Genomic DNA, 22,939 nt, shown 5'->3' on the forward strand with positions numbered 1-22,939 from the left:
TTTGGGCACTTCGCCACTTTATTTGACGGTTTGGTCCGCGTGGATGATGGTTCTTCAAAATAACTAGGCAAATTTTGAATGTTTGCATTGCTGTGGGCTCAATAACTTGAAAAATCTATTTGAATATAATATGTTGTGCAAAATACATGACCGTTTTAGCATAAATATAATGAACGAAGATCCCTAGGATACTGCATCGGTCTTGATCTAGTTGAATGTCGAAAACAAAATAATTCAATCTGCCAGACGTCAGGGCATCCCTTACCTTCTATCCGCTAACTGAAGCACGCGCCGTTGGGCTACTAGATTCTAGGGACTGCCAGAATCATGGAGATCAATATACAAATCTCTAAGCATAAAGATTTCTAGACTGAGTCTCACCGTCAAGCACACGAAAGATACTTGTCAGATGAAAAAAACCACGAAAAGTTTCAAATGCGCTGATTGTAGCGAAAATCATAAATCGAATTTCTGGGGTTAAGTTGTTCGAGAAAAAATTATAAATTCTCGTTCTAGACAACAAAAACAACAAATAAAAAATGTACCTACTTCTTCAGGTACACTTCAAGAAAACAAGTCCAAACGTGTTAATCCGATTCAAAATAGATTAATAACTTTTTCTACCTCCGTCACACCATCCGACAATGGTGTGTCATCTTATGCTTCAGTGGCAGGTAACAAGGCCAAAATAACGGCTATCATTACCACGCCTACAAAGTCGGTTGCACCTAACGCTTCCTTTAGTCCAATGGATCTAGGTGGCGTAACGGAAGAAAAAATTAAAATACTTGCAGGACTCTATGTTACCTATGATGATTGCAATGTTAAATTCTACCTCCATGTTTGAAGCTTTTCAAGTGGGGTGGGAATTTGCTAACAAAATTGTAATGAAATTAAAGTTTAACAATGACTTTAAATAATCATTTGAATTTATTAAATTGGAATGCTCGTTCATTAAAAACGTGCGAAGACGAATTTTTCAACTTCTTGAGGATACATAATGTGCATATAGCCGTTGTGACCGAAACTTTTTTTAAACCAAATATTAAATTGAAGAGTAACTCTAATTTTGTTATTCACCGATTTGATCGAATTGTTGGATTCGGCGGAGGAATCGCAATAGCGGTTAATCGCAGGATCAAACATTCCGTTACGCCGTCTCTTAACACCAAGGTGATCGAGAGTTTGGGTATCGAAGTTGAAACTGATCTTGGTATCATTTTTATTGCTGCAGCCTATTTGCCTTTTCAGTGCACTGGCGAGCAAGTTAATTTCTTGAAAGGAGACTTACAAAAAGTCGAAATTCTTCATAATCGGTGATTTTAACGCCAAACACCGAGCCTGGAATAATGCTCAAAGCAATTCCAACGGTAAACTACTTTTTAATAATTGCTCTGCTGGTTATTATTCAATTTTGTTCCCGAATGGTCCTACGTGCTATTCGTCTGTAAGGAATCCATCAACAATTGATTTGGTTTTGACAGATCAAAGTCACCTTTGTAGCGAATTGATTACACATGCTGACTTTGATTCTGATCATCGTCCAGTAACTTTTTCACTTTCTCAAGAAGCTGTTTCCAATCCCATTAACTCAGTGTTCAATTATCACAAAGCGAATTGGGAAAGGTACAAAACTTATATTGAGAATAATTTTAATCATGACCTTGATTTACAAAATAAAGCTGACATTGATACGGCATTACAAAATTTAAATAATTCTATAGTTGATGCTAGAAATTTATCAGTACCAACAATACAGAAACAATTTAATACTCCTATTATTGACTACGATCTTCAACTTCTGATTCGCTTGAAGAATGTTGGAAGACGCAATATCAACGTTCTCTTGATCCTGCTATGAAATGTATCTATCAGGATCTACAAAAAGAAATTAAGCATAGATTCACACTCTTAAGAAATGAAAATTTCGCGAAAGAGGTTGAACAAATCAAGCCAAATTCTAAACCTTTCTGGAAACTTTCTAAGGTTCTTAAGAAACCTCAGAAACCATAAGCCAAGAGCTTATTCTCTTAAACCAAATAATAACCAATAAGGCACTGTTGGAGCTTAGGAATGAGATGGAGCAGAATAGCGCAAAAATAAATAAAATTTTGCAGCACATTCCAACCGTGCTAAACGAAAAAATCGGCCGTAAGGGTAGCTCCAGCAGCTCCCGAAAACGTCCCCGCTTGGACGGCGATTGTTATCAGTCCTCTCCTAACGTTAATGAAGGCACCAAAGACATCGATTCCAACGTGAAAATTCCACTGGCAGTAAAAAAAATCAGGCGAAGAATTGTTTTGGCTTTACCTGCCAGGTTTTGACCCGAAGGCTACAGAGGAAGACATACGAAATTTAGTGCAGCAAAACCTCAACACCAGCGAGACTGTTGACGTCCGTAAGTTAGTTCCCAAAGGCAAAAATCTTGAAGAACTTTCCTTCGTGTCGTTCAAAGTCGGAGTTGGATTACAGCTGAAAACGGTCTCCCTGTTAAAATCCTCCTGGCAAAAGGGAATAATCTTCCATGAGTTTGAGTCATTATACGAAGCGCTCACTCACGATTACCTATCTGAATGTCCGTGGATTACGTACGAAGACTCAAGAGATCTTTAGAGCCTTATCTGTTTCTGACTATGACGTAGTAGTATTAACAGAAACATGGCTTAACGATGATATCCTCAATGCTGAACTGACCGACGAGTATGAATTACATCGATGCGATCGAAATTGCTCTACCAGCAGTGCCCTTCGTGGTGGTGGTGCATTGATAGGCATCAAAAAAGGAAATTGAAGCAATATTGTGACCGTCGATGGAGCCGCCCGTCTAGAACAAGTAGCAGCTCGTATATATTACGGAGCAGTGTCTCTCGTTATATGTGCGATTTGCCTACCACCGAATTCTGATCTCGCTTTGTATGAACAGCATGCTGCCTGTGTCAATCGACTGTACGATCAAATTGGTACCAACGATAGGGTGGTGGTTTTAGGCGACTATAATTTACCTCAGTTACGTTGGAGTTTCGATTACGAAGTTGGATGTTTTATTCCAATAAATGCCTCCTCGGAACATGAAATTTTGTTAGTCGAAACCATGATCGCTTCTGGCCTACAACAAGTGAACTATTTGACGAACGAAAATGGCAGGTTGCTTGATTTAGCGTTTGTTAGTAACACTGGCGGATGCGAAGTATTGGAGCCACCCGTACCGTTAATGAAATTAGATCGTCACCACAATTCGTTTGTTTTGAAAGTTGACGCTGTGTTTCCCGAGTCTATGAATGACGATGTTAATTTATTCTACGATTTTAATCAATGCGATTATGATGAATTAAACACTGAAATTTCACGAATAAATTGGGTTGAGATATTAACGCAGGGTACTCTGGATGAATCTGTGAGTAGATTTTATCACGAACTGGAATCAATATTTCAACAACTTGTGCCTAGGAGGAAACGCACGCGCCGCCCGGGTAACAAACGACCTTGCTGAGTTACGATATCTTCGAAATCGTCTCAGGAAGGCTCGAAAACGATTTTTTAGAACAAGAGGCGAAACCGACAAAACGTCCGTGCGGGAATTAGAACGCCAATTCGAGCTCGTGAATGCAGCATACTTTCGCTCATATGTTTCCCGAATTGAATGCAACATGAAGGATAATCCAAAGCAGTTTTGGTCTTACCTGCGGAACAAAACGTGCTCCAGTGGAATTCCGGAATGCGTCAACTATCGAGACAGGACATCAACGTCACCAGCGGAGTCAGCAAATCTATTCTCGTCATTCTTTCAAAACGTGCTAAGTAATAACTCACCACCTTTGTCTGAATCGTACTTGACTAGTTTGCCAATGTTCCCTCTGAATTTGCCTGCAACATCATTCACCGAACATCAGGTACATATTAATCTTCGGGGGATTGACAGTTCCAAGGGCCCGGGGTCCGACGGGCTACAACCATCGTTCATCAAGAATTGCTCTTCATCTTTGGCGCTACCAGCATCTCTATTATTCAATCGCTCTCTTGCTGAAAATGTTTTCCCCTCGAAGTGGAAGGAAGCTTTGATAACTCCAATCCACAAACAGAGGAATTTCAATCTTAAGCTGCCTCCCTAAAATCTTCGAGAGTATGTTGTTAGATGTTACCTATCCCGCGTTAAAACACATCATTACTTTGGACCAGCATGGTTTTGTAAAAAAGCGCTCGACAACTACAAATCTGATGAGCTACGTGTCGTCGCTAATTGATAAATTGGAAAAACGACAGCAGATCGATGCGGTGTACATCGACTTCTCGAAAGCTTTCGACCGTGTTCCTCATCAGCTTGCTATGGAAAAGCTAAGTCGGACTGGACTGCCGGACTGGCTGACTAATTGAATCTCCTCGTATCTTGCGAACCGTAGCGCCTCGGTGCGACTTGGAACTACACTCTCGGATCCTTTCCACATTTCATCGGGCGTTTCTCAAGGGAGTCATCTCGGACCTCTTCTATTTGTACTCTTTGTGAACGACCTCTGCAGCGAATTATCGTCTTCTAAAGTCACGTATGCTGATGATCTGAAAATTTACCGTGTCATAACAACTATGGTAGACTGTTGTGCATTGCAAATGGACGTCGATAGGATCATTGACTGGAGCGACAGAAACGGAATGAGTGTGAATATTCAAAAATGCAATACAATGTTTGAATCGAAGACAATACAATACAATACAATACAATTATTAAATTTAATGGTTTGAATTTAACGTGGTCAGATTAAGTTAAATACTTGAGTTTGATTTACGATAAAAAACTCACTTTTAAGGATCACATTGAAGCAATACAAACAAAATGCAACAAATATATAAAATGTTTATACCCTCTTATAAATAGGAATTCTAGGCTCTGCCTAAAGAACAAACTATTAATTTATAATCAAATATTTAGACCGGCAATGCTATATGCAGTGCCAATCTGGGCAATTTGTTGTGCTACTAGGAAGAAAACGCTTCAAAGGAATCAGAATAAAATTCTGAAAATGATTTTGAAGCGCCCTCCCTGGTTTAGCACAAATGAGTTGCACGGACTCGCAAACATAGAAACATTAGAAATTATGACGAACAGTATTATAAGCAACTTCCGACAAAAATCGTTGCAATCTTCAATTGCAACGATTAGCTCTCTTTATAGTTTATAAGTTAGTTTATAAGATTTATTTAGCTCTTTATTCACAAGACAAGTAGGTTTAAAACATTCTACTGAAAAAAATACTTAACTGCGAAAACTTATTATACCTTAATAATAATTAACTGAATCATGCAAACAATAGGGATGAAAAGTCACCACTTGTGGCTGAACACCCAATATACTAAATTAGAATTGTAATGCAAACAAAACAATATAATCAAATTAAAAATAATATATAAAAAAAATAAAAAAAGGGAGGGTATAGTTATTGAGGTTCACAAAATAGCGAGCAATACACACCACATACGATCAGTTCATATTTACACTAACATGTTAGTTGCAATTCCCTGTCATTCTCAAAATCACTAGAACAAGTCAAGACAGTCCACTGAAAACAATACCGACAGATTCTATCTTGCAATTTTACTACAAGACTACACTTTGAGACAATTTATGCTCATCCGCGCAGACGATTGTTGTTTAGGTACCTATAGCAATCCCTGCCGTCCAAACTGTTCTACCACGGAACGCTATCGCTGACTGCAAATCTCAGCATGAAGTAAACCAGTCATCCAACCGTGATTGCCGGTCTTCCGGGAAATTGAATTCGAATTTCTCATCATGTACAAAATATCTAGCTAGGGTGATGAGATTATTTAATCGTACCTCGTTGAATCGGAAAGTATGATACCGGTTTATATTATCCATGTTTATTAAATGGATTCCAACCATAATATTAAATGTTTTCACGCTAAATTAGTAACAATACGTACAATGTTTATACTGATTCAAGCAAAGTTTATTATGGAGTGGAGAGAAATTCACGAAATAGTGTGCCCTACTATGTTTGAAAGGTGAGAATCACCCTACACACTTGCCTTCACGCTCGTATGTCGTTCAGCTTTACGAGGTAAGTTTGGTCCGTATGTGCATTCGAACTATGTTTTCATTCCTAGTAGCTTCTTGTTTCGCTTCCAAAATAGGTGGGTAGGGTAATAGATGTATTTCCAATCCTTTACACTCATTGGCATCAAATATGTCAATAAATGAAGTGCATGAACATTTTGCAACATCAAATAAAATTCTTCGTAAATTGGAATTGATTTCTGATGCAGCATGAAGCTCTACCCGTCAACTGCTATTGGCTTCCCTTACGAGAAATCAACATGACCGTTTTACCATTTGTAGAATTGCTAGTTTATATATAAGAATTGCAATCACTGGGTTTACAGCTTCTTAAAGTTGATTCCGAATACAACTTGTTTTCCAAAGTTCCAAAGAGCCAACCACCAAGAAAAAAGTGCCATGTTCGTTATTAAAATCACTTCATTTACGAAGAAGCCTGCAGTGAAAATAGCACCATCACCATCACCCCAGCAGCATTAGCACAACAATACGGGAGATTGCATGGGTCTTTCTACGGGCATTATTACTGTATCTTTCTGTAAAATTTTCCCCTAAAAATAAGTTATTTGTTTTCAACGCCGAACCTACTCCCACCCACAAAAGTGAAATAGATTGCATCAATAATCAACGTCAGTTGTTGGCGCCATGGTCTACAATATTGTACCGGAAAAGGAAAAAAACTCAAAACTCGCCTATAGTCAGTCGGCCAGGAAAGTGAGATGGGATGGAAGTAGGTACCTAACTATTTGTTGGCTGATAGTTTTACGATAGGTACGATGTTGCCGAACAGCGGTGTCTGAAACGCGCCGTACAGCATCGAAATGATGGTCACGTGGAAGTTTTCAATTACAACTCACCTTCTGGCCACAATCTTTTCCCGGCAGTTGAGGGTGTTTCGTGTCTCGTTTCGGGACACCCGGATGGCTTGCAGCATCCGCAGGTAGGACGTCCCGATGAACAGCAGCGAGAATGTGTTGACAAGGATGAACAGTCCGGCCGAGTATTCCCAGCCTACTGCGTACGGGTCATGGATGTGAATCGACAGACATACACCGTTGCTGCCGTAGAAATGCGGTCCAAAATAGTCGGTTGCAGAGAGTGGTGCAGCAGCCGCAGCGGCTGCGATTCCCCACAGCAGCGCCAGACGCATGATGACACGTGTTTTGCTGCCCGATCGCTGGTACAGTGGCCGCGTGACCGATATCAATCGGTCCCAGGTAACTAGCGTCAGCAGTAACGTGGATGACTGGCAGCTGAGGGTGTTGAGGAAACCGCAGAAGGCACAAACCGCACCGGACCGCCACTCCTCCTCGAACAGTAGGTACTGACCCCTGTGGGTGGAATAATATTAGTGCATTCATCCCGCAACAGCTTCATGATCAGAGAATGCCGCTAACCGGAACATAATGTCGGCACTGGCAATAATTGCCAAATAGATCCCCATCAGAAAATCACTGGCAGCCAGGTGTCGCAGGTACAGCGAATGTTCGGCGTGGGCCTGGCTACTCCTTGTTCCGACCATGTAGCGTCCAAATAGCACCAGCAAATTTCCACAGATTCCGACCGCTGCCATTATCCAAACGCTGGCGTAGTTAAAAAAAATAGTGGAAAAGGTATTAAGCCGGAGAAGGATGAGAGAAAAATGTAATTAAAATTGTAATTATTATCCTAACCACTAATGGAGAGTGAAAATGGAAAGCGAGACTCGAATAAACAACAGAATTTTGGTGGTTTATTTCTCATCTTCAGTTCGGTGAGGTTCAATTCGGGGAATTTCAATATATTATAATTGGCGCGTTATACGGATGATGCACGGTTTTGGTGTTAATGAAACATACCGTATGTTACTGGAAGTGAAGAACTCAATTTTTGCTGAAGCATTTGTAGTTTTGAACCGGTTCAACTGACTACTATATTTAAAAATCTAATGTAACTGATGATTACATTGTGTAACAAATAAAATAATGTAGTACCCCCTTCCATCTGATCAGAATCAGACACTAACATAGTGTCAGAACTAAGCTAGCACTGGATTGACGTTAGCTCCACAAATGAAACCACTGTTTGTATTTCTGAGCGAACCTCTAGTCCAGCGCTATGTCCCGCAAGAAAAGGAGTTCTTATTAAGTTGATATGAATTAATGAAGTCGAAGCTTGGTTTAGCTTGCGGAACATCACGCAGGATTAGGGGTTTGTTCATAAACACAAACAGTGTATTCATTTTTGGAACTAGCGTCAATCCGGCTCTAGCTTACTTTACTAAGTCTAAACGCAAATTTCACAACTTATTTAGTAATAAATTTTGTACCCTTATGGTCCAAATATGGTTTAAAAGGATTTTCTCCTTAGTGGTGCAATAATAGTTGCTGGAGGTCCGCGAAAAAATATGATTTCCTAGTGCAGATTGTAATTTCAAGTCTTAAATTAAGTCTGAAAATAACATATTGATAGCATACAAAATCGATGTTTATCCGAGGGGGCCGCAGCAACCCAGGGTGATTTCTAAGGGGTGGTACGAAAAAGGTTGAGAACCGCTGATCTTCGGGATTCCCTATATACATAGGACAATTATGCAAAGAACAGCAGTACAAATAAAATGGATTTATAGAAAATTATTTATAAACGTCAGAGAAAATACGATATTTGCAAGTTTAGCCGTCAAAAAGTAGCATCTAAGCGTTTCATCACATACGGGAAAGTTATTTACACAGGTCACGCTTGCTCGTTTTGTATCAGTCGATGCTCACTTGCCAAACGAGCAACTTGTTGACTATTGTCCAAACGGTACAATAAGCGGCAGACACTATGCATCTTAGTGACTCGATGGAATACGGGTAGTTTACAAATGGAGGTGCCGTGTCCGTTTCAATCATTCGTCGCTCGAATATTAAACAAGCAACATCGTGGCTATATCATCCGGATGGTACAATCGTTCGTGTACATGAAGGGTTCCGATTCGCATGGTGGGTTGGGGAGCGCACGATAAACTACACAGAGCAGTGCAAGTTTTACACGGTTTAACTGTATGCACCAAACTTCCGAAAATATACAACGTCTATCTCTACTATGGGGTTTCGGCAGTGGTGACGTTGACAGTTAAATAGTGTTGGTCGTGCATGTTTTTGATTCGCAATGCTATTTTGGATTGAGTTCAACTCTGCACGTTGAGACGTGTGTATGTGTTGCGTTGGGTTGGGAAGTGAGTTCTGTAAAATCAATACCAAAACTATGTAAATCCAAAAGTAGCTCTATCGAAGCGAGTCTGCGCTGCTTTCTCTAAGATTTTAGTAGGATGCTTAGCATAAAGCACCCTAGCACGCTATTCCAGAACCCTAGCAAGACTAGGTATCATCTCCACGAAATGGTGAGCGCGCAAATTGTACTGACCACTTTGGTAGGTCTCCAAGTATGTTCGAGACGAAACCTTACCAGCTGGAAGTATGAACGTTCCTGACTACCGCCGATCCGGTTCTGAATGCGATATCCACCAAATAACCGCGCCAACCCTCGCAAACGACCGCTCGCCAAAGATGGGCTTGCGAGGTCGCCGACCCAGCAAATCGCCGAAGTGCAGCAAATACAGCCGCAAGAACAATAGCAGCGGTAGCAGCCCAGGGAGGCCATACCGAGAACGAGCGGCGATAAACCACTAGGACGCCAAAAGAAGCTGGGTTTTCAATTGCTCACACCGAAATCAAGCATTACCTAAGAAGAGCAGCAGACTAAAGCCTAAAGCGATGACGCTTTCGTAAAAATTCGAAACTCTGCGAGTAAAAGTAAAAGCAACAATCAGGGATAGAGCAGGGATCCGTTGAATAGCACCAAATCAGCCATAGCAGCCGTCGAAAGCGAACAGATGGCATTGCTGGAGAGAGCTGAAAACACCGAAGAGGCATAGAAGACTATGGAGAAAGCTGAAGTAGAAGCCTATAAGACACCGAAGGGTAACCGGGACACTTGTTCTGTGAAAAAAGTAAAGGAAACGCCAGGAGATCACGGAAGAACTGAAGAAGCCTAAAAAGTTTGATGTAAAAGAGCAAAACGTCCGACAAATGAAAAATGAATGACGAACCGTTGAAACCGTAGAAGAGAGGAGGAAGAAACAGAAATAAAAGAAAGGAAAGAAAGAAAACCTTTGTCTACGACAGCCAAGGCATGGAGGAGCCGCTCTAGTAGTTAAAAGAAACGATGGCGCTACGTACACTGCTACCCTTAAATGGCAGGATCCCAAGTTGAAAGAGCTGGGAGAACGTAGCAAGAACTTAGTATACTCAGAACGGTGCGATGCTGTTCAAGAAGAAGAAGCATCTATCGACCACCGGTTAAATCAATCGGGAACTCGCGGTAGAAGCGGTGGGAGGAAAAGCCAGTGTGAGAGCTTTAGTTCAGGAAGCGGTGATCAATCAGTGTAATCTGAAAAATGAGCCAATGTCGAATAGGTTGAAGAAGGCGTATAGTGACAGACACACAACAGCGATACGTTTGTCACCAGCAGCAGCCGATCAGCTTATGGTGACTGGTAAAATTTAAAATCATATTGTCGGAGAGTTGTTTCTGGTGCCTGGGTTTCGGCCATGAGGTGAGAAGCTGTAAAGCTGTGCAGAAAATTAGCAGGGACACATTGCAAGTGACTGCACAAAGCAACTGAGGTGCATGCTCTGCACAAAGGAGGGCGGGAAGGACCACATCATGGGAGGTTTCATTTGTCCAGCGTATAAAAACCGAAGACAGCCCAATGACAGAGGTGATAACCCAGCTTAATCTCAATGATTCGGACATTGCACGGTAACTGTTTTGGCTGTCGTCAACAGAAACGAAGTAAGACGATAACGGGAACTGGGTGGCGAATAGTGCTGGAAGGGCAGCAATTCAAGAGATGGCGGATAGCACACACGAAGACATCGTGATCGTCAAGATCAACAGTGTACTCATATTTAGCTATTATGTTCCCCAATCTACTGAATAAGTCTACCTGCTACAAAGATCTGTGTAGTGTACGCCGACCCATAGGAAACTGTATTGTGTTGACCATGATCAAGAGTTCAAGGACGCCAGCTGCGATGTGCGCTGACAAACTGAGGGCTATCGTGGAGACCCTCTTCCAGATGCACCACCCAACAGCATGGCTGCCTGCACCGTACGTTGATGCAGACGATGGAAATGTTGGTGACAATGGGGTATCCAAGGACGAGCTTCTTACAGTGGAGAGCGAATAAAGTATCCCCAACGTGGTACTGAAGACCACGATCCTAGCGCTTCCGAACGTGTTCAGGACAATGCGACAGAAATGCCTGGACGAAGACTAGTTCCCGGATAAATGAAAGAGTCAGAAACTAATGTTGCTGCCAAAGTTGGGCCTGCTAATCTTCTGCAGATGGTAATCCTCAACAGGCTGACAAACTACGCGGAAAGAGAGAGACCGGACTATTGCTGAGGTTCATATTCCTGAAAGGGATTTCGACGGTGGATGCAATCCGCACAGTCACCACCAGCGCAAATAAAGTATCGGGGCTATCGTTACTGATCGATGTGAAGAATGTGTTCAACACCGCCAGCTGGGTGGCTATCATCGCAGCACTGTACAGCATGCGGATTCCGAACTACCTATGCAAGGTTCTGAAAAAATACTTACAAAACCGGGTACTGGTCTACGACACGAACATGTGGCAGAGGTCAATTGAGATCCAGGCGGGACTACCTCAGACTACATACTCGGCCTTCTGCTGTGGAACATGTTATACAACGGAGTGGCGGACGTCAAATTGCATTTGGCTTTCAAAAAAACGGAGATGTGCTGATCAGCAGCCGCAAAAAATCCTGCGTGGCATGATCAGTGTTGGGGAACACACAATTCTATTGAAGGATGCACTGAAGCACCTGGGTGTGATGGTCTATCATCTGGTAAATTACAACATCCATTTCGACTGTTTATGTGATCCCGTACAGCGGAGGAACAAGATGCAGCAAGAGACGACTCCTGGCAGGCGTCTCATCCTAAATACTGATGTATGGACACTGGACTGATCCGCTGAACTCAAAGCGGAATCGGATGAAGCTGAAGAGCGCGTTTCACCTTATAGCTGTTCATGTCGCGAGAGTCTACAGAACGATATCGCCGTAGGTGGACCCACTGACTCATCCCAAATATGTCGATGTGGATGCCAAGGAAAAATAAACTCCAATCTGACGCTGTATTGTCCGGGTATGACTCCTTCCGGAAGTACCTGCATCGGTTTGGACATACTTCGTCACCTATTTGCCCGGAGAGTATGAATATAGGAGAGATACTAGAGCACGTGGCTTAAAGAGCCCTAGGTTCGAAGAAATTTGAAGGTATGACAGTCGAGAATATAGTCAAAGAGATGCGCCACGACGAAAATAGCCAGGATAACGTTCGCAGAGTAGCGACGTGGATACTCTATGAGCTGCAGAAGAAGTGCCGAAGGGATGAACCAAGTAACGCCCCCAACTAGAAAGCTGGCGTTAAATAACAGATCGAGTTCGGTAGAAATTCTGTCGCTGTGGTACTCTACGTCGAAGTAGCCTTGAATCGCCGCCAAGGATCAGTTGAGTATTACGCAACGTAGCACTGGGTTCGGGTCGTATGGACACCAGCGAACTGTACGCCTGACTCCAACGGAATCGCCAGACCGACCTTGGCACCCTACCGAGTAGCTAGTGAATAGGCTAAATCCACCGCCGAGGACTAGAGTGTGTAGGTTGCGTCGAACAGCCAGCGGTGGGTCGTTGGAGTCAGCCCCTTCCGGTTAACCCGTTGAGTAGGCTCGGTCTTCCTCCGGGACTCGATTAGTTAGATCGCGAAGAAGTGAAGACTTAAATGGCTCTGAGAAGCGGCTATCGGTTTCGGGAGAAATTCCGCCATCAGGGAACTCTCAGTCGGAGTAAGGTGAGTTCACCTCCGGGAACTATTCGAGTGGATCGTGCTAAAGCTGGGAGCTAAATAGGTCGTCGCTGTTGTGCTATCTTATGACAAGCGCCATTTTGCACATTTCGAGAAAAACGATTTTTAAAGCTTGAGATTGAATATCTTGCAATTAGTAAATAGTAGAAACAATTCAGAGATAACAATTGATGTTTCTGTCTATTCTGTATTAATCTCTCAAATATTATGAAGATCGGTTGACTATGTTACGAGTTTTTGCTAAACATGTAAACAAAAGTCGCACTCATACGTGTCATAGGTGTGTATTGATGACAAAATTTGTATGGCGTGTCATAATCGTGCTTGGAAAATTTTCCATAGAAAACAATCATCAATTATTAACTTTTATTTATATCTTTGGCTTTATTTGGTCTATAAAAAATCAGTGAGATGCATTTTAAAGGAAATGAGTCAGGGAAACTAGAAAAAATAATGATTTTTGGATACAGTGTTCCCAAATATGCCATATTTACAGTTTAAAACTAAAATTACTTTTTTCTCACATTTCGTGTATTTTTATTTTGAAAATGATTTTGCCATTGCGTTTCTCAGACATTTTTACATAGAAAAACATCTAATCCATCAAGATAACTTGTGCCAATGTCCAGACACAGCCATTTTAAGCAAATATCACAGAATTTCTCAGCACGTTTCTCGCTATATCTCAGTAACCAAGTAGTATGTCAAAATTCCGAAAATGCCATTTTGTAGAGATTTTTTAGACAAACAATATGGCATATTTAACTCAGTTTACCCCAAAATGGCGTTTGTCATAAGATAGCACAACAGCGACGAGCTCACATAAACCGGAGCTAAATGGCTCACGAAAACCGGGACTGAACCGCTTGCGATAATTTGCCGCTGGGGTATATCCCAGTGGAGTTCGGGGCTAAATGGTTCAAGATGGCAGAAGATCGAAACGACGGCATAGTAGATGGAGAAAAGATCTGCAGAATTCTGAATATTTCTTTTATAAATAATGCTATTTTTGCGCTTTCAATTTCGATTTAAACTATCAAGACAAGTATTACTAAATTAGTGCTAACAGAGAAATGTATCGGAGAAAGAACAAGTGCAATATCGGAGATTGAGCCTCCGTAATTTAGTTTTACCGTTGCGTTTTTATAGAATATTTCATAGCACGAAAAAATTTGAAATATTGCAACGGATGAAAATAGAAAGATGATCAAAAAAATTTAAATCGGATGCACTAACTATAAGGTCAGCAGTTCGTTTCTACACAAATGGTAATACCCAAAGGCTCCGATGTATGTAAAATCTGAATATAAACAAAACTAAATGAAAGGAAATTAACCCTAGAACGTTGCATTTAAGTTGCAATAAAACGACTATCTTCCACAAAAACGCTCTGTTTTAAAGGAACTAGACATACAAAATGCTAAATATTGGGTAAGGCTTTATAATGGTATTCTAATAATCAATATTGAATGATTCAGTCAAAAGCTATATTTAGGGTTGTTGCGTTTCGTAACACTTTGACCCAAGAGATGTTTAATGACCAGGGAATATAGCTTAAATGAAACAGTAATATGCACACCAAAAAAAATCTAAATTTTATCGTTGACGTAATTCCAAACTTGCCACAATCTAACAAACCGTGTTCTGTTTAATTTTACAAGAAAGGTGTACTTGCCACGCGCAGTACCACAATATTACACCCTTCAACATTTTAAACAAGCACCATATGTGGAGTAAAATTACGTGTGTCGCAAAATTCAACATTAAAAATTAAAATCAAACGCAAACGTTTTTGATGCTCGAATTTAAACACAGCTAGAAAAAATCCAAAATTTAGACATTTTTTCTAGTTGTGTGTGCTGAAACCAAACTTAATTTCAAAACAAAGCGATTGGTCGATAAAATGTTGGGTATGCTCTCTTTCTTCCAGAGTACTAACAACCACCTTAGAGTGCAATGTAATGGTAGAACTTAATACCCATCGCAGTTTTGTGCTGCTCAAATTTAGCTGTAAATTTTGTTTGTTTATGGTTTTGTCGGATTGCTTTTTCTCTTCTGCCTAACCGCAAAATATCCGAAAGCACCAACCAGTCTCGCTGTGGAGGAACTAGCATTTCTATTCACAGCTAAGAACCAAGGAAAATGAAACGGTCCGATCAGCGGTGTATTGCACTGCTCTGTATTCCGGGATTTTCTTTGAGGGGTGCATTCGTCCACACAGTCGCTAGGAAGGAGCAAAGCTCAACTCGTTACCCGATCAGAAATTCACATCAAAATTATATCAAAATAAGATATTATATCACGGCAAAATATATATCTCTGTTTGATATAAAATATAGCTGGATAGTTGTTAAAATATCAAGTTTTTATACCAAGAAAATGTATCGGTTATATCTTATTATATCTCAGTCTTTTTAGTATAATGTATTTTGGTTGTATCTTGGTTTGATAAAATATTTATATCACACAAACGGATATTTAAGATATTTTATATCTAATTGAGCGCAGTAAATATATCTGAAAATATCAGAATTTTATCACAAAAATCAATTTTTTTAATTATTTTTAATTAAGAAATCAAATATTTTCTTGTGAAAGATAATTCATTATTCTCTTTAGTACAAGTGTCTCTCAAAAAATGTGCATTTAATTTCCCTGTATTACGAATTTTATAATTTTTATTACCGACGCAGCTACTTGTTAGAACTCCCTGTTAGTTCAGCATATAATTTTAAAATTTGTTCATTTACTTTTTTACATTTTAACGACATTCAATTAGCTAGAGATTACTGGGTAGGGAAGGTTATGAAAATTAGAGCCATAGTATTCAAGTGAGAGCAAGGATGTGAAGTAAACAGGTCGGAAAACTAGAAGTGACAGGGTCATTAGAACAGTTAATGAGGGTCGAGCTTAGGCAGTATAACTACGAATCACCCGAGTTCACTAACATGTGTCCTGGTAATGATAGACGTGTCCATCTTTACCGTGAAAACCGACACGTGGTTCATTTATTTTTTTTCGAAGGCGTTCCTGTTTTTCACTTCACATCCTTCATAGTTTTACGGGACCATCCATAAATGACGTAGCATTTGTTGGGTGATTTATAACATCCCCCTCCCCCATCGTAGCATTTCGTCACAAACCTCTAAATACCTGGTAATTACGTAGCTTGACGGTAACTCTACCCCCCCCCCCCCCCCCCGACCCCGTAAAGAATAAAAAAAAACTATGTTAGATGAAACGGGTATGATTGTCGTGATATCAGGTCAACACCTATTCCCCTTTAAAAAAACTACGTAGCATGACATGACCCCCTACCTTCCTGTCGTCACACAACATCACAAAATTAAAAACTCCCCCTACCCCATATAATGCTACGTCATTTATGGATGATCCCTTAAAATGCATGTTCCTATTCTTTCGCATGTTCTTCTCTCTTTGACTCTTCTTTAGTAGTTTACCTGCACTTGTTACAGGTTTTTCTTCCATTCCTCTTCAAGTCAGACCAAGTGTTGCTCTTTCAGCTTGTCATATGCCGAAACCCAGCTAATCAAATCTTTAAAACTACTTGCTGCTTCGTGGCACTACATCGGAACATTTTCTCTGTTGTGATCTGTAATCATCGAGTAGCTTTACAAAGCGTACATTATCTTATGTATTTACATTCCAACATATGATAAGACAAGACCTCTAGTAATGCGATTTGGAGCCAGTTCTTGGGAGGATCCATCTCTGATGATATCGTTATAGCTTTGTCAAACTGTCTTGGAGAGATAATATTTTGTTGTACATACTATGTTGAAAAGATACGATATGGTTGATATAAATATGATATATTATTTGATATAATTATTGACAAATCAAAACATGATATAATTTTAATTTAGTCTTAATTCGTTCCAAACATATATCAAAATTATATGGTTATATGATATAAATATCAAATCAAGAAATAATTTTGATATTTTCTTGATATTTTCTGATCGGGTAAGTAACAGCTGAGAATCGCTGTTTGCTGCTCGAGAAAGACCACCCGCTTTTCGCCAAATAGTAACAGCACGTAAGTTGCAGCTACAGTAAAGTAATGAAGTTAAATGAAAGGAAGGTGACTTATTTAAACTATATTAAGCGACTTACTGGAAACTATAATTAAAACTTTAGAGGATTGCGGGCTATTGTTTCCTAACCCTCAAAAAGGCAAGGGATCTGAGAGGCCCGACTAGTTACAGTTCTCTTATTTCAATGAACTTGTAATTTGAAATACAAATGAGTGCGCGTTTTCGGGCTTTCGATTCTCTCATTGATAAAAGAACAAAAAAGAGGCTTTTGATTGCATTGGAGCTTAGGAGGGATTATTGTTATTTATTTATTTATATGATTTAAAGGCACTCAGCATTTCATAGGCTATCAGCGCCTGATTACTTTTGTATACAAAGTTGAAACTAATACTAATTAAAAACTACTAGAAATACAAAATATAATGGAATCTGCTTACAATATGTTAAATATCATTAAACTCTCGCTATTCCCTACAGTGCGAATATTTACTTTTATATTTCTGAGTATAATTGGATCTCTTTTAAATATTCCATGACGCTATCAATCATTTGTGAGTTATCTCCTAAAGCTTGTTCTGTTATTTTGAAAGTATTTCGCTGTAGCTGATATTTTTTACAAAGGAACATTAAATGATTCACTGTTAGTGGTACATCACACTCTTCACAATGAGGAGTAGGGTCTTGGTTAAATAGGTAACTATGAGTCAATCTGGTATGCCCTATCCGTAATCGTGAAAGAACGACGGCTTCTCTTCTATGTTTCCGATTAGAGGAGATCCATTCTTGAGTTATGGCTTTGATATTTCTAAGTTTATTGTCGGTGACATCTAACCATTCGTTACCACATTTCGATTTGATTATAGCTTTCGCGGTTTAGTGGCATCGTAAGTTGTTGTTGCAACCTGCATTTCCTGCTCATCTAGAGATTCTTTTGCCAAACGATCACCCTTCTCATTTCCTTCAATTTTCTTATGCGAAGGCACCCAAAGAAAAACTGGGTTTTTGAGTTTATATTGGGGAGAGTTCAACAAGTCGTGGATTCTTTGCACAATTGCAGATTTCACTGCCTCTTCAATTGCTATCATTTCAGCCGTGAAGATTGAACAAACTTTTGGTAGACTCCTTTTATATCCATAATTTTGGCTGTATATCGCAAATCCAACTGATTCACCAATTTTCGAACCGTCAGTATAGATGAAATCAGTGGCGTAGCCAGGGGGGTTTTGGGGGTTAAAACCTCCCCAAACCAAAATTAATTGGATTGAAAAAAAAATTGATACTGACGAATTTAATTTAATATTCTACAAAATATTTTTGGAAAAATAGTCTCTGATCACTACATTGAGAACTGTGTTTAAAGCGTCATGAGAACTTTTGGAAAATTGTGGGAAGGGGATCTTGTAACTTATCTCTTAGGCAAAATCCCATAGTTGTCAAATAACTTCAATGTAAAATAAAATAACTGTCTGAATTATTATGAGCTCATTTTTGGAAAGATGCTTCAAAATATGGATTAGAGACAATTTTTCGAATGGGAATCTAAATTTGAATAGGTTGATTGCATATAAAACATAAGCTTGTTTACCGAAAACTTACATACATTTCAACATTTGCCGAAAATGTATTTTTTAGATTGTGTAGAGTTTAGACAACAATTCAATATGGTTAACAACAAGAATAATATTTCAGAAACTTGTTGAAAGCTGATGTAATTTTGTCTCTAGCAGGTTAGGATCGGTTTTATGAGCATTGGATTTTTGTTGTATTATCAACTATATGAATAGCCTCTTAGCAGGATGCAATAAATGGCGTACTAAAATTTTGTGTGCTACGTACTAGTACTGCAAGTTGTGAAGAAAAGTAAAATTAATGCTCGATAAATTTTTAACGGTCACGATCACATTCATTCGAAACTGCTAAATTTCGATGTTAAGTAATATTGAAGAATTTCAAAACGTAAAACTGTTCATCTGCTGATAGAATAATGTTGACGGTTAATCCTCCTAGAAGTAATTATAGACAAGAATTACTCTTCAACCAAATTTGGGTCGAGACTTAATGTCTCCAGCAAAGTTTTCGAAAGTGCTATTTCAAACAACTTTGTCAAAGACATAAATATCCCACATATTCAGAGTATCGAAAGATAGTAGTAGAAAACCTTTACAACAAGTTATTCTGAAATTACTGTATTTGATAAATCTCTTCTGTGGTAATTAAATAATAAATTCACATTGTGTTCAAGGTGCCTTTGAAGCTTACAAAAAAATAAGGGAACTGGATTTAAAACAAATAATTCCCAGTTATTAAAAGGACTCAAAAACACAAAGAGTGATTCCATTTTCAGGAGCTAGCTTCAATTCGGCGCTAGCTTAGTCCGCCCACCAAGTTTGTGTCGGATTATGATGATATGAAGTCGAAACGCAAGTTTCAGTTCCATCCATCCATAATTCAGTTATAGGTTTTGTGTTCTCAACTCGCAATGATTGTTTCAAACAATTTTATCCGTAGCGCAGAAAAAAATAGTTTTCACCTAAATTTTTCTTCACTAAGAGAAATATAGCATGCCCAGTTCATTTAAATCCCTATATGTTGAATTCAGTAGCCTTCATATTTTCAACAAAATTGTTTGAAATGACATTATCAAAAACTTTGCTGAAGGCACCATGTCTCTTAATATTTTTGAAAAATTAATTCACCATAATTACCTCTATGAGAGTTAATCACTAAAATTTCTATATCAAAGCAGGCGTTGTTTTATGTTGATAACTTCCCGAACGTTGAAAATTTTTTAGATCATTTATCCCACTTTAAAAGATCGCAATGTTTGACTACATTGACATATTATACAAGAAAATAATCTATAGAGGTTTGAAAACTGTTCCATGTTGATCCTTCTTGTTTGTAGACTGGAATGACGTCTGTTAGACTACTTATGTTTTTGAGTTTTCAATAATTTATCAAACTCATATTAAATTTTAAGATTTTTTCAAAAAAAATTGCGACTTTCATCAAAACCCCCTCCAAACCAAATTTCTGGCTACGCCACTGGATGAAATAATAATTTTTATAACGTTCACGTATTCTGTTAAACTCTGATCTAAATACAGCACACGGTGAAATGTCTTTGCGATGAGTGGTCAACGAGTAATCGATTCGTATATTTTGACCGCTCCATGGCGGAATAGCGTGAAAATTTCTGTTTTGAATATTCGATATGTTAAAATTATATAGTTGTCGAGTAGTATCGAAGCGAGCAGCGAAGTGACGTTTTTTCGTCTGTTTGAAATTATTGATCTGATTCTTTAGTATTAGGTGGAGGGGATGGTTTTCTAACGATATGATCCTGATTCCATATGTCAACGTTTGAAAGTCTCTTCGTAATTTCAACGACATTACTCCAGCATCTACCAACAGACTTGTTGTGGGACTTGTCCGGAAAGCTCCCGTTGCAAGACGAATTCCTTGGTGGTGGACTGAGTTGAGTTGGTTTAATAACGTCTTCCTAGCTGTGCAATATATTACGGATCCATAGTCAAGTTTAGAGACCACTAGTGTTCTGTGTAATATTAGCAGTGTTTTTCGGTCACTTCCCCAATTTGTATTGGACAGTGTACGCAAAATTTTTAACGCGCCAAGCGCGTTTGCCTTCAACTGTCGTATATGGCGATCCCAGTTCAATTTGTTATCGAATATCATACCAAGGCACTTGTGGGTATTTACGACCTCAATTTTTTTCCCATTTAAATATAGTGCTGGATCAGAATTGCAGCTGGTCAATTTGCAAAAATGAATGATTTTGGTCTTGGAAACCGAAAATTTGAAGCCCGTCTCCATGCACCATGTGTTAAGTTGGTTTAACAGGTTCTGTAAAGTTTGTTGGATTTCTATCATTGACTTCCCACTCAAAAATGCTACCAAATCATCTGCGAAAATCGAGCGGAGGATAGGGGGAGCAAAGCATGATTTTATTGAGTTAATTGCTACCAAAAATAAAGTAACGCTCAAAACTGACCCTTGGGGTATCCCGTTCTCTTGCGTGTGAACGGATGAATATATATTTCCCAATGAAACTCTGAAGGTTCTATTCTGCAGAAAATGTTTAACAAATGCCAACATATTCCCAGTGGCGATGGCGCCTTGATCCGATAGGTGTTTGATTATGTTAAGCCTCCATGTCATGTCATAGGCTTTTTCTATGTCAAAAAAAATATGCAGACTGAATGCTCTCTTGCAGCAAAAGCTTCTTGGATGGCCGAATCGAGGGAAACTATACTATCAAGTGTGCTTCTGTATTTTCGAAAACCGGACTGGTTGGGATCGAAAAAATTTTGTGATTCAAGATGCCATACAAGACGTTTGTTTATCATTCTCTCCATGACTTTACACAAACATGATGTTAGGGAGATTGGACGGTAGTTGGAAGGATTTAATGCATTTTTAAAAGGTTTTTTTTATTGGGATAATCAAGGACTCTTGCCACTCTTTGGAGAATTTCTGCTGTGTCCAGCGTTCATTATACATTTCTAGGAGGTAGTATTTTACGTCAACAGTAAGGTTTTTAATCATGTCATACTGAATATTATCAGGTCCTGGGGAAGATCCACTACAGCTTTGCAGAGCATTGTCTAGTTCATTCATGGTGAAAGGATGGTTGAGTTCTGGGCACCGATCTGGCAATATTCCAATAGGGTCTACTTTTTCCGATTGTGCTTTGAACTGAAGAAACTGTGCGATGTAATTTTGAGAACTGGACGTAAAGGCAAAGGATTAGCTAATTCCTCGGCTATACTTTGGGTGTCTGTTATTATTGAGTTATCGATCTTCAAAGAAGTTATGAATTGGGGTGCCAATTTTCCGGATATTTTTTGTATTTTAGACCAAATTTCTTTAGAAGGCGTATTCAGGGAAATTGAGGAAACAAATTTCTGCCAGGATTCTTTTTGCGCTGCATGTATCGTTCTACAAGCTTTGGCCTTCGCTAGTTTGTATGACATCTCATTTTCTGTAGTCATATATTTGTTGTATTTTCGTAACTCTTTTTTCCGTTCTCTAATTGCCTGTGCAATTTCTTGATTCCAGCAAGGGGGTTTAATTCTTTTGACAGTTGACGAGGTTTTAGGGATAGAGTTTTGAGCCGCGTTAACAATGGTTTTAAAAAACGTTTTGACTTTAATTTTCACATCGTTCTCTGGAGCAATATTTGCCGATATTTGATCTTGGAAAGCTTTCCAGTCTGCGGCTGACGTTATCCACCTCGGACGTCTGCTTATTTGCAAGGAACACTTCAGTGGTGAGATAATAATTGGGAAATGATCACTAGAGCATAAGTCTGAATGTATGGTCCATTTAAAATGTGTTGGTAAGCAAGGAGACCCGAAGGAAAGATCGATTGCTGAATATGAGTTATTCGCCAAGGAATAATGTGTATTTGAACCGTCATTTAAAAGATTTAGATCATTATCTTCAATGAGCGATTCAATGAGTTTTCCGCGACAATCATCTTTTTGAGAGCCCCACATTATATTATGTGCATTAGCATCCGTAGTGAATAAAATAGGAGGATTTAGTTGATTGATAAGGTTTTGAATGTCTGATTTGGCTATGTCTGTGTTAGGCGGTAAATACAGGTTACACATAGTCAACTCTAATGGGTAAAATACTTTAACTGCCACTGCTTGAAGGTTCGCGTTTAAAGGTATCTCAATAGAATGATAGTTCTCGTGGACACAGATTGCTACGCCTCCAGAAGCGCGGAGGTGGAAATTATCAATTGAATAATAGATACAGAAATTTTTCAAAGTTTGTTTTTTCGAGTGATCGAAGTGTGTTTCTTGTATGCATAGCACATACGGATTGAGTTCATTGACCAATAACTTAATTTAATTGAATTTG

At 39.2% G+C, this 22,939-nt stretch overlaps 1 protein-coding gene across 3 annotated transcripts in view; it reads right to left on the minus strand.

Annotated features, from left to right (window-relative positions):
• The window catches only part of LOC131684773 (relaxin receptor 2-like), a 230,600-nt gene that overhangs the window by 54,387 nt on the left and 153,274 nt on the right, over positions 1-22,939 (minus strand). For 2 of the 3 annotated variants that reach the window (XM_058967912.1, XM_058967913.1), the window contains 2 exons: positions 7,465-7,650; positions 6,925-7,398 (listed from right to left, as the gene is read on the minus strand). In XM_058967912.1, the coding sequence (XP_058823895.1) occupies positions 6,925-7,398; positions 7,465-7,650 (660 nt within the window). Of the gene's footprint in view, positions 1-4,408; positions 4,552-6,924; positions 7,399-7,464; positions 7,651-22,939 lie in introns of those variants that run through there. The other variant, XM_058967914.1, reaches the window with a different exon arrangement.

This window comes from Topomyia yanbarensis, chromosome 2 (genome assembly GCF_030247195.1).
Source record: "Topomyia yanbarensis strain Yona2022 chromosome 2, ASM3024719v1, whole genome shotgun sequence".
NCBI lineage: Eukaryota > Metazoa > Arthropoda > Insecta > Diptera > Culicidae > Topomyia > Topomyia yanbarensis.